The 11,721-nt window shown below is 40.2% G+C and overlaps 1 protein-coding gene across 2 annotated transcripts; it reads left to right on the top strand.

Moving 5' to 3' along the window:
• Positions 1-1,673: 1,673 nt before the first annotated feature.
• Positions 1,674-11,337, top strand: LOC123513720 (RNA N6-adenosine-methyltransferase METTL16-like). 2 transcript variants are annotated; one of them, XM_045271104.1, is made up of 11 exons: positions 1,674-1,811; positions 3,239-3,465; positions 4,118-4,286; positions 5,356-5,504; positions 5,886-6,081; positions 6,688-6,897; positions 7,148-7,238; positions 7,809-7,925; positions 8,159-8,331; positions 9,222-9,357; positions 9,908-11,337. In XM_045271104.1, the coding sequence occupies exons 1-11, from the start codon at positions 1,802-1,804 to the stop codon at positions 9,909-9,911; spliced, it is 1,482 nt and encodes a 493-aa protein (XP_045127039.1). In that variant the 5' UTR covers positions 1,674-1,801; the 3' UTR covers positions 9,912-11,337. The 2 variants fall into 2 exon arrangements, with proteins under 2 accessions (XP_045127039.1, XP_045127038.1); XM_045271103.1 differs by having other exon boundaries at positions 5,886-6,090.
• Positions 11,338-11,721: the final 384 nt, after the last annotated feature.

Below are 11,721 nucleotides of genomic sequence, written 5' to 3'. Positions count from 1 at the left end.
GAGAGAGAGAGAGAGAGAGAGAGAGAGAGAGAGAGAGAGAGAGATTGTCCCACCATGGCATTGATACATTACAAAACTAGTGATGACATGTTCCCTACACTCACAATGACAACTTCCTCCTGTCCTCAGTCTGGTTTGGATAGCAGCTTCACAGATCTTTCTATCCACCAGTTTGAGCAGAGATAACAGAAGGGTGTGGAGCCCGGGGGATACTTCTGCATAGAGGGACAATTTTGTATGTCACAGTGGCACTTAGGATCCTGACAAGGCACTGTGCTCCATGCCTTGCCTTGTCTGTGCTTTTACTGTGTGAGGATGCCCCAGGGGTCCAGGTGTCACCATCCTGCACAGGGAAGAGACTCGGAAATGGTATCAATGTTGTGGTTGGACACACTCTCTCTCTCTCTCTCTCTCTCTCTCTCTCTCTCTCTCTCTCTCTCTCTCTCACCACAGCCCACAGACCCCACAGTATGTCCCCCCACAGTATGTTGACAAACCCACAGTCCCTCCCCACAGACCCCTAACACAAAACCTCCCTGAAGCCCTGAAATACCTCTTCCCTAACACAACACACCACCACACACCACCACCTCTACTACAACCAAACCTTCTCACTCACTCCACCCGCCGCTGTGTGCCAACTTGTACTGTGTTGGTCTCTGCTGTGTTGTCTTGGCTGTCAGGGGCACTGCTGAACACCCTGAAAGAAGGAACAGGAGGAGTGACAAGGCAACACAAGAGGAAGAGGAGCAGTAGGATTCAAAACACTATACAAGAGGCAGCCTGGCGTGAAGAGAAGAGAAAGAAGAGCAACACAAGACAAAACAAGGAGACAAAATAAGCAACAAATAACAATGAAATGATGAATGTTCTTGTCTCATTTCTTATTTCAATCTTGTGTTTCCTTGATAAATAGAGCATATGTTTTATTTGTCTAGCTGATTAACATGAGAGAGAGAGAGAGAGACTAAATAAATAAAAAAAAAAGCTACAAAGAAATAATAATACAAAAATAATAAGACTGCAGTTAATGTTGGTGGTGGGGTGGAAGTGGGAGAACAATAAGCAAAGAAGCGAGTTGAGAAGAATTCAAACCCTGTGAATGCTTAGCTTATTAAAGAAGTAGACAAATGAAAGCAATTACTGGTCCTGAATAAATACATGAAGACAATCCCTGCTTCTATAAAGAGTCATACATCTCACCCCAACTATGTATGAGAGAAAGAGAGAGCAAAGAAAATTAAGTAAGCAAAACATTCACTCAGTACATGCCTATAATAGAATAAAAACAGACCAAAGCAATTGATCTAAAACAAATAAATCTTAAACAGAAGAAATGGATAAAATAAAAGGCAAGAAAAAAAAAATAAATAAGCAAAGGACTAGATATATAAAACCCAGCGCAGGTAAACAAAACATAAAAAAAAAACAATAGCAATTCAAAACACAAACAAAAGAGAAATAGATAAAATGAAAAAAAAAATAGAAACCAGGCAAAAAAAAAAATAAATAAAGGACTAAGAATATTAAACCACCCACATGTACACAAGACAAAACAAAATCAAAATAAAACAATACAAACACAAAAAAAAAAATAAATAAAAAAAGAGATAAAAATAAAAGAAAATATATTAAAACAAGCCAAAATTAAAAGGGACTAAATATATAAACCCCCCCAACCACATGTAAACAAGCCAAGTTGAAACGTTTACCAAGGAACACAATTTGAATTACTTGTTTATTAGTGTTGCGAGAGACACTGGTATAAGGGAAGCAGGGAGAGCATAAGGAAACAGACAAGATGGCCACCGGTGAGTATAAGGAAGGACAGGATGAAATATAAGGCAGTGTAACAAAGAAGTATAAGGAAGAAAACGTATAAATTTGATCCTTTTGGAAATTAATAAATGAAATGTGAAGTATGAGGTATAAGTGGTATAAGGATGAGGAGGGAAGGTGTAGGATGGTATAAGGAAGAAGGAAGGAAGGTGTAGGATGGTATAAGGAGGAGAGAAGGTGTAGGCTGGTATAAGGAGGGAAGGTGTAGGCTGGTATAAGGAGGAGGGAAGGTGTAGGATGGTATAAGGAGGAGGGAAGATGTAGGCTGGTATAAGGAGGAGGAGAGGTGTAGGATGGTATAAGGAAGAGGAGGGAGGGAAAGTGTAGGATGGTATAAGGAGGAGGGAAGGTGTAGGATGGTATAAGGAAGAAGGAAGGAAGGTGTAGGATGGTATAAGGAGGAAGGAAGGTGTACGATGGTATAAGGAGGAAGGAAGATGTAGGATGGTATAAGGAAGAGTGTAGGGCTGGTATGAAGAATAGTGTGTAGGGTGGTATAAGGAAGAGTGAAGAGTTGGTATAAGAAAGAGTATAAGAGTGTAGGGCTGGTATAAGGAAGAGTGCAGGGCTGGTATGAGGAAGAGTAGGGCTGGTATAAGGAAGAGTAGGGCTGGTGTAAGGAAGAGTGTAAGGTTGGTATAAGGAAGAGTAGGGCTGGTATAAGGAAGAGAGTAGGGCTGGTATAAGGAAGAGTGTAAGGTCAGTATAAGGAAGAGTGCAGGGTTGGTATAAGGAAGAATGCAGGGCTGGTATAAGGAAGAGGATATGAGTTTACAATGGTATAGGGAGGAGGAAGGAAAGGTGTAAGCTGGTATAAGAAGTATAGGACAGTATAAGCAGGAAGGAAGGCAGGATGCAAGCTGGTATAAGGAAGAAGGAAGACAGGATGTAGGCTAGTATGAGGAGCAGCAGTAGTATAGGCTGGTATAAGGAGCAGGAGGGTGTAAGAGTGTATAAGGAGTGTAGAGTGGTATAAGGAGGAAGGAAGATGTAGGGCTGACAGAAGGAAAAGTGAATGAAATAAAAAAAAGGAAATATAAGGAAGAATGATAAGGATAAGGCAGAATGGGTAGTATAAGGAGGAATGATGTGATTAGGTAGACTGAGAGATGTAAGGAGTGATGAAGATAAGGAAGAGAGACAGGTATAAGGAAGAATGACTCATGTATATAGAAGACTGACTGGAGTATTAGTATGAAGGCCAGAGACACACACACACACACACACACACACACACACACACACACACACACACACACACACACACACACACACACACACCTCTTCATTAAAAAAAAAAAATAAATAAGTAAATAATAAAAAAAATAACACAACATTACTTTGACACCCCCCCTCCACACACACACACACACATCACTCATCAGCCTTACCTCAACAGCAAAGAAGAAGCAGAAACAAGCTGTCCCTCAAAAGCTGAACAAATTTATGCATCCTCGGAACCCATACAGAACGCCTCCCAGCTTCAAGAACCTCGCCACTCAGTACCCAGAGTTCCGTGCCCACTGTTCTTACGATGTGGCCGGCAAGGTGCATCTGGACTTCAAGAACCCTGAAGCTGTCCGCACCCTCACCACCTCCCTTCTACACCAGGATTTTGGCCTTGAGGTGCTGCCCTGTGGTGTTCCTGGGCTCTGTTGCTTGTTTGTAGTATTTCTGGGGTTCTGTTGAGGTCTAAATTTGAGTTCTTTTCATGGAGTTTAAGTTCTTAAGTTATTTCACTTCCAAGCCTTCTGTGTCATGATTTTTGCCCTGTGGTGTTCCAGGGCTCTGTTGCTCAGCCATAGTGTTTCTGGGGTTCTGTTGAGGCATAAATTTGAGTTCTTTTCATGGAGTTTAGGTTCTGTTAAGTTATTTCACTACCTGCCTTCTGTATCATGATTTTTGCCCTGTGGTGTTCGAGGGTTCTGTTGAGGCAAAAAATTTAGTCCTTTTAACCTTTTCAGTACTATTAGTCCTATTAACTAAACTCAAAGCTCAACTGGTCCTATCAACTCAACTATTTACTTCTATTAAACTAAACTAAAAGCATGATTGGTCCTAGTATCTTAACTAATCACTCCTATTAATTTAACTTAACGCCTAATTGGTCCTATCAACTTAACTATTTACTTCTATTAACTAAAACTAAAGTTGGTCCTATTAACTAAACTGCAAGCACAATTGGTCCTATTAAATTAACTAAAAGCCCATTTAGTCCTATTATCTTGACTAATCACTCCTATTAACAAAACTAACTAGCATAACTTCCCTCCCGCAGGTGAACATTCCCTCCGACCGCCTGGTGCCCACACTGCCCCTGCGTCTCAACTACTTACTGTGGCTGGAGGACCTGCTCTTCTTGGCTGCCCAGAGGTGTGGTGGTGGTGGTGGTGGTGGTGGTGAGGGAGACAGTCATGCGCCGCCTCCTGTAGTAGGGGTGGACATTGGTAAGAGTGTGTTGTTGTTTTTCTTGTTTTTCTTCTTCTTCCTCTTCTTTTTTTTTTATTTTTCTTCTTTTATTTTTTCTTTATCTCTTTGTGTGTTTATTATGATGTACAGTTTTTATGGTTGAGTTTTTATATATATAGTATTTATTCATTTATTTATTTATTTATTTATTTGCAATTTTCACCAGCTTTTGTTCCTTATACCAGTCTTTCTTTCTCATAACGGTTAGTCTTCCTTGTACTAGTCTTCTTTATCCTTGTCAGTCTACCTTATTCTTTATCTGTTTCTTATATTTCATTCATTTCTCCTTATACCCTCCTACACCCTCCTCCTCCTCTTCCTCTTCCTTTTCCTCCTCCTCCTCCTCCTCCTCCTCCTTGTCCTCCTCCTTCTCCTCCTCTTCCTGCTCCTCCTTGTCCTCCTCCTCGTTCTCGTCCTCCTCCTCCTTATATCACTCATTCCTTGCAATTCACCCGGGCAGTTTCTACATGTATTAGTGTTTATCCACTATTATAATATCCTTTGCACACTTTTTAATATCCTTTGCAAATTTAATATCCTGCTTTTTCTCATTGAGTTTCTACGTGTATATTGCTTATTGACAACTATTATATTGTTTACACTCACTTTATCATCATTGGATAGTGTTTATGTACAATTTCAACATCCTTTACACACATTTTAATATCTGTCTTGAGTTTTACATCCTTCGCAAGTTTTTTATTTATTTATTTATTTATTTATTTATTATTTTTTTTTTTGCAAGAGGGGAAAGTTGGCAAAAGGCAACATGAAAAGAAAAAGAAGGGCCACTTTATTGCCAGTCCCCTTCTAGGCCTGAGGGAATTAGCAAAAAATAAATAAAATAAAATTATAAACAAATAATAAATAAATAAATAAATAAATAAATATAATATAATATAATAAATAGATAAAAAAATGGATAAATGTCTTGAAACCTCCCTCTTAAACAAACTCAAGTCACAGGAAGTTGAAAATACAGAAGTAGATAGGGAGTTCCAGAGTTTACCAGAGTACATACCCCATCACACTCCTTTCTTCCCTCAGGCACAGGAGCAGCGTGTGTGTACCCCCTGCTGGCCGCGGCACACTTCTCCTGGTGCATGCTGGCCACCGAGACAGACCCCACCAGCTGCCAGAGTGCCCTGGAGAACGTGCAGAAGAACAAGCTGGAGGGACAGATTGCAGTGAGAAAGGTAAGGTGGGAGAGGTGGAAAGGTGTTAGTGTGAGTGTGAATATACTAGGTGGGGAAGTTGTATTTCTGCCTGCTGTGGGGGAAGGTGAACTAAAAATGACAACTATACCTGATGAGGACTTTGGAATCTCTGACACTCAAGACAACATCACAAAACACTGGTCTCACACCCTCACAAATTCAGGAGAAAGTGTTTGAAATCTTTAGCCTTTTCAACACCACAAAACTTTCATCTCTCTCTCTCTCTCTCTCAATTCAAGAACCTTTAAAAACCTCCCAAACTAATCCAAATTTAATATACCCATCATTTACAACATTTAAACCTCTCTCTCTCTCTCTCTCTCTCTCTCTCTCTCTCTCTCTCTCTCTCTCTCTCTGTAGGTGGAGGAAAAAACAATACTGAAAGGGGTGCTGGATCTACCAGAAACACTCACTCAAGTCTCCGCCCTCAAACCTCGCCCTGCTGGTGGTGGTGGTGGTGGTAAGTTCGTCTCCCGTTCCTCCAAGTTTCATCAGTCAGGTTCTCAGCGTTGGGGTGGTGCGTGCTCTGCGGTGAAGGAAGGGAAGGAAGGTCAAGGTGAGAAAGGTCAGTTTTGTGTTGTTTTTGGGGTTCTTGTCATTGTTTTGTGTTTTTTGTGTTTCATGCTTGTTTTGTTTTGCTTTTGTGTTTCCTGAGTCTTGTTTATGTCTTGTCTGTTTTTATTTTTGTTTATTTATTTATTTATTTTATTTTTTTGCCTTATTTTACTACTTCTTTGTCTTTTTTACTCTTATCCTATCCCCCTTTTTTTCTTTCTTTCTCTCTCTCTCTCTCTCTCATATTCAATTTTGTCTCATCTCCATCATCCATTGCCTGTCTTTCCATCTTGGGCCAATTAATCTCACTCTCATCTTGTCTCTCTTTATCTCCTCTTTTGTAGCATCCTCTTTTTATCTTTGTCTATCTGTCCTTGTGTCCTTTACATGTGCCACCCTCACCTTATCATTTTTCTCGCTCCTTATGTAGTCTTGCTTTTTATCTCTGTCTATCTGTACCTGTTTGTCTGTCCTATACATTATTCCACCTTCATCTCTGACATTTTTCCTTTTTTTGGATTATTAAAGGCTAGCCATTAATGCAAAATCTATCATAAAAACTGTATTGGTTATAGATAAATGTTTCAAATTCAAAACCCCAACACAGGTGAAGAGGAAGAGAAGAAAGACAGCAAAGAGGAGGAGGAGGAAGGCAAAGGCACCAATGGAAGGGAGGAAGAGAGAGAGGAGACACAGGAGAGAGACTACATCTATGACTTCACCATGACCAACCCTCCCTTCTTCAGCTCAGAGGAGGAAGCTGACACCATGGCCAAGAGCAAGAAGGGCCGAGGAGAGCCCACCGCTGCACCCACTGGTAAGGGAGGCTGGGTCAGTGTAGGTAGTGAAAGGCTGGGATTGATTCACAGGTTCATAGAAGTGTTGGTTTTGAAAGATTAAATTTGTGAATCTACCTGTATACCACACTGGCAATCCTGCATGGGCTGGCTGGGACAAGACAGTACACACTCACACATACACCCATATCACACACACACACACACAGAGCTCTTTGTCTGTATCTGTCCTTATCTCACCCTTTTCTCTCTCTCTTTTTCTTTCCCCAGGGTCAGCACTGGAGAAGGTGACAGAAGGAGGGGAGGTGGAGTTCATTCGACAGATGGTGGAGGAGAGCCAGCTGCTGAGGGACAAAGTGAGGTGAGACTGTTCATTAGTGTGTCTTGTATCTATAGAGTCTTGTGTCCTCTTGTAGTGTTTCTGTAAGTGAAGGGTGTGTTGGGTAAATTTGTCGGGTTTATTTTTCTTGTGTGTTTTTCTAGGTGTGTGTGTTTGTGTGTGTGTGTATGTGTGTGTGGTTTCTGTAAGTGTAAGTGTTGAAAGGTGTGTTGTGTTTATTTGCCCTGTGTGTTTTCTAGAAGTGTTGGAAACGTGTGTGTGAGTTTCCAAAAGTGTAGATTATTTGGGTTTGATATGTTGTGATTCTTGTTTGGTTTTTCCTGTGTGGTTTGGAAGTGTGAGGGTGGATTTGTGAAGGTTCAAGGTGTAAAGAGAGTGACTACATACTTTCACACACACACACACACACACACACACACACACACACACACACACACAACTATTCCATCCTAAACTTAAATTATGTTCTTATCTTTTATCATTCTTTCACACACTCACCTATTCAGTCATACGCTTTATTCATTCACACACACACACACTCAGTATACAACCTTCAGTCTATCAAACACACTCATCTCGTCCCTCCCTCAGGATCTTCACCACACTCATCGGCACCAAGGCTCACGTGCGGGAGGTGAAGAGGCTGGTGCAGGATGCCACGCCAACCTCCTGCGTTTTCACCGAGTTCTGCCAAGGCCGGACTATGAGGTGGGGAGCTGACCTGTTGACTCCTTCCTAATGTCAATATAATGATCTAATTACACCCAAAATTCATGGTAAAAATGGTGAAGACTAGCTATTAATATTCTGAGCTTAATAGATCCCTTCCTAATGTCAATCAAATAATCTAATCACACCCAAAACTCATGGTAAAAATGTGTCCCAGTACTGAAGAGGTTTAAAATGTCAAAAGGCTGAGAAGTGTTACCTTATGAACGCAGGTGGGGTGCGGCATGGACCTTTGCTGCCGGTGTGAGTCTGGCTGAGGTGCGGAGTAAGAAGGAGATGGCCACCAAGAAACCAATTGTGCTGCTGTTCCCTCGCACCCTCATGTCTGTCTACTCTGTGCCCGCCGCTTGGAATAAAGTGCTCGGCTGGCTCAAAGGCTCTCAAGGTAACTCATGCCACCTCTCTCTCTCTCTCTCTCTCTCTCTCTCTCTCTCTCTCTCTCTCTCTCTCTCTCTCTCTCTCTCTCTCTCTCTCTCTCTCTCTCTCTCTCTCTCTCTCTCTCTCTCTCTCTCTCTCTCTCTCTCTCTCTCTCATTCCTTCCTGTCTCGATCACTGTTTCCTTTTCCTATCTTCTCTTTCTTTCTCATGTTTTCTTTGTACTTTCTCTGTCTTTTTTCTTTATGCCTCTCTTCCTTTCTCATTCTCTCTCTTCCTATTTTCTTTATGTTTCCTTTTTCTCTCTCAGTGTTTTCTTTGCATCTCTCTCTCTTTCTTTCAACATGTTTACTCTTCCTCTCTCTGCATCTCTCACTATTTTCTTCTGTATGGTTTCTTGGGGCGAGTATTTCTTCTTCTTCTTTTTTTATTTATTTATTTTTTCATCTTGTATCATCTACATCAAGTTTCTAGGGCGAGTATTTTTTTTCTATTTCTTTTTCTTTTATTTTTCTATCTTGTATCTTCTACAGTGTTTCTTGCACCGAGTGTTTCTTTCCTTGCTATTTTTCCATCTTGTATCTTTCTGCATTGTTTCTTGGGGGATGGGGTGTAATTCTTAATTTCTTTTTATTTTTCTATCTTGTATCTTTTGTATTTTGTCTTCTGGGGGAGTAATTCTTTTCTTTTTTTTCTTTTTCCATCTTATATCTTCTGCATCATTTCTTCATTTCCTCTTTTGTTTTTCCATCTTGTATCTTTCTGCATTGTTTCAGGGGGTGAGTATTTCTTTATTTCCTTTATATTTCCATCTTGTATCTTTCTGCATCATTTCTGGGATGTGATTGATTGACCACTACATGATTGACCACATGAAAGTAACCCTGAATCCTCCTGCAGGTGAAGGTGGAAGTGTTCAAGAGCACCAAATACTTTGTGAGCGCCAACGTGAAGGCATTCAAGGCAACGTGGCTACACCAGCGGCGGCGGCGGCGGGAGAGAGAGCGAGAGGGACACCACCAGCAACAGCACAATGGTAAGGGCTGTGCTATGCTGTGGCTTGTTGTGAGAGATGAGGTGACGCAATGTTGAGTTATGAGTGATGGCAACTTGAATAAATTGATGGCATGCTTTATTGTGGCTTGCTTGTGTCTGAGAGATGAGAAGACAGGACTGAGTTAGAGTTGATAATAGCTTGTCTGAATGAATTAATGCCAACTTGTCTAAATAACTCAGTGCCAGCTTGTCTGAAGAAAATGATATCAGCTTGTTTGAAAAAATTGATAGCAGCTTGTCTTATTAAATCGATGCCAGTTATGCCAGCTTGTCTTAATAAATTAATACCAGCTTGTCTAGATATATCAATGCCAGCTTGTCTTATCAAATCAATGCTAGTTTGTCTTATTAAATGTGAGGTATTCTTTCCTGAAGCCTCAGTTGTCTTCACAACTCCCTGGAAGAGCAAAAACTGTGCACATTATTACCATCATGTCTCAAACTCACATATCAGACAAGTCATTCCTACAACAAAGCTTATGAGGTGAAATGAGTTGGATAAATAAGACACTGCATTGTATTCCTGATAGGTAAAGGTGCTAAAGAGGAAGAAGAGGAGGAAGACATAAGATCTAAGAGAAAAACAGAAGATCAAGACCAAGAAGAGGAGAGGGAAAGCAAAAGAGCACGAATAGAAACAGATGAAATGCAAACTGGAACAGAAAAGGAAAAACAAAACGTGGAAGAAGAAGAAGAAGAGGAGGAGGAGGAGGAGGAGGAGGAGGAGGAGGAGGAGTTAGACGAGGAGGAAGAGTTAGGGGAGAGTCATGAGGAAGGGAGATCACCGGAGAAAGACAGCCAGCAGGGGACATCAGCGGGAGGATGGGGACAGAAAAAAGCAACAAAAGGCGGACTGAAATGCCTCCTCAGGTGTAACTTCCAGGTGAAACAGACAGGTGGATTAATCAGCGTGGAGGCACACCACCTGGGTGGGTCTCTGGGCAAGGACGGGCTGAACCAGTTAGTGCAGTACATGAAGAACAAGTTGACCTTCCCACATATTTAACTCTAAGGCTCTTTTATTTACTGTTCTTGTTTCTCTTATGGCTGCTTTTCTGAGTCTTGCCTCTTCACTATTGTCACTTTTTTTTTCTTTTCTTTGTTCTTGTGCAGTGTTTCTAATAAAGGGTGCTGAAAAGAAAGCAAATAAATCATCGTTATTACTTACTGTTCTTGTTTCTGTTATGGCAGTGTTTGTGAATCTTGCCTCTTTGCTACTATAATTTTTTCTGTTCTTGTGCAATGTTTCTAATCAAGGGTGCTGGAATGTAAGCAAGTAAATCATTGTTATTGTTATTATTCACTGTTCTTATTCCCCACAAAGGCTGCGTTTCTGAATTTCGCCTTTGTTATTGTCAACTTTTTCTGTTCATGTGCATTGTTTCTAATCAAGGTGTTGAAACGTAAGCAAGTAAGTCATTGTTGCAGTTTCTCTCTTTTCTTACGTTCTTAAAAACAGTATTTCTGAATCTTGCTTCTTCCTTATTTTTTTTATTTATTTATTTATTTACTTTGCAGCATTTCTAATCAAGAGTCCTGAAATGTAAGTGACTAAATCATTGTCATTATTATTATTTTCATTTTTGTTTCCCCATTTAACCCTTTGATTACCATGACCTATTTTCATATTCATTCTTACTATTTGGCAATTTTTAAACAGCTTCAGAAACTCATGTGGGGATTACAATACTGAAGACACTGGCCATTAACCTCCTGACCTCCATAGACCCTTCCTCATGTCAATAAAATCGTCCAATCATACCCAAAACTCAGGGTAAAAAAGCATCCCAGTACTAGAGAAGTTTAGACAGTATTTCTGAATCTTGGCTGTTCCTTGTTGGCTCCATTTTCTCTTCTTGTTCTTGTGCTGTATTTCTAATCAAGGGAGGTGAAATACAAGCGAGGAAATCAATGTCATTATTTATAGTTTCTTGTATCCCATTAAAGCAGCATTTCGGAATCTTGGCTGTTCTTTGGCATCATTTCTTCTTGTTCTTGTGCAGCATTTCTAATCAAGGGTGGTGAAATGTAAGCAAGTAAATCAGTTATTATTTATATATATATATATATATATATATATATATATATATATATATATATATATTTTTTTTTTTTTTTTTTTTCCCTCATTAAAGCAGCATTTCTGAATTTTTGCTGCTCATTGTTGGCATTGTTTTCTATTCTTGTTGTGCTGCATTTCTAATCAAGGGTGGTGAAATGTAAGTAAGAATCAATGTCATTATTTATAGTTTTTTGTGTCCCATTAAAGCAGCATTTCTGAAGCTTGACTCTTGATTACTGGAGGTTTTTTTTTTTTTCTCTCTCTCTCTCGTTCTTGAGTGCC

Source organism: Portunus trituberculatus, chromosome 36 (genome assembly GCF_017591435.1).
Source record: "Portunus trituberculatus isolate SZX2019 chromosome 36, ASM1759143v1, whole genome shotgun sequence".
Classification (NCBI taxonomy): Eukaryota; Metazoa; Arthropoda; class Malacostraca; order Decapoda; family Portunidae; genus Portunus; species Portunus trituberculatus.
The sequence above is the reverse complement of the archived record's forward strand: the minus strand, read 5'-3'. Positions and strand labels throughout refer to the sequence as shown.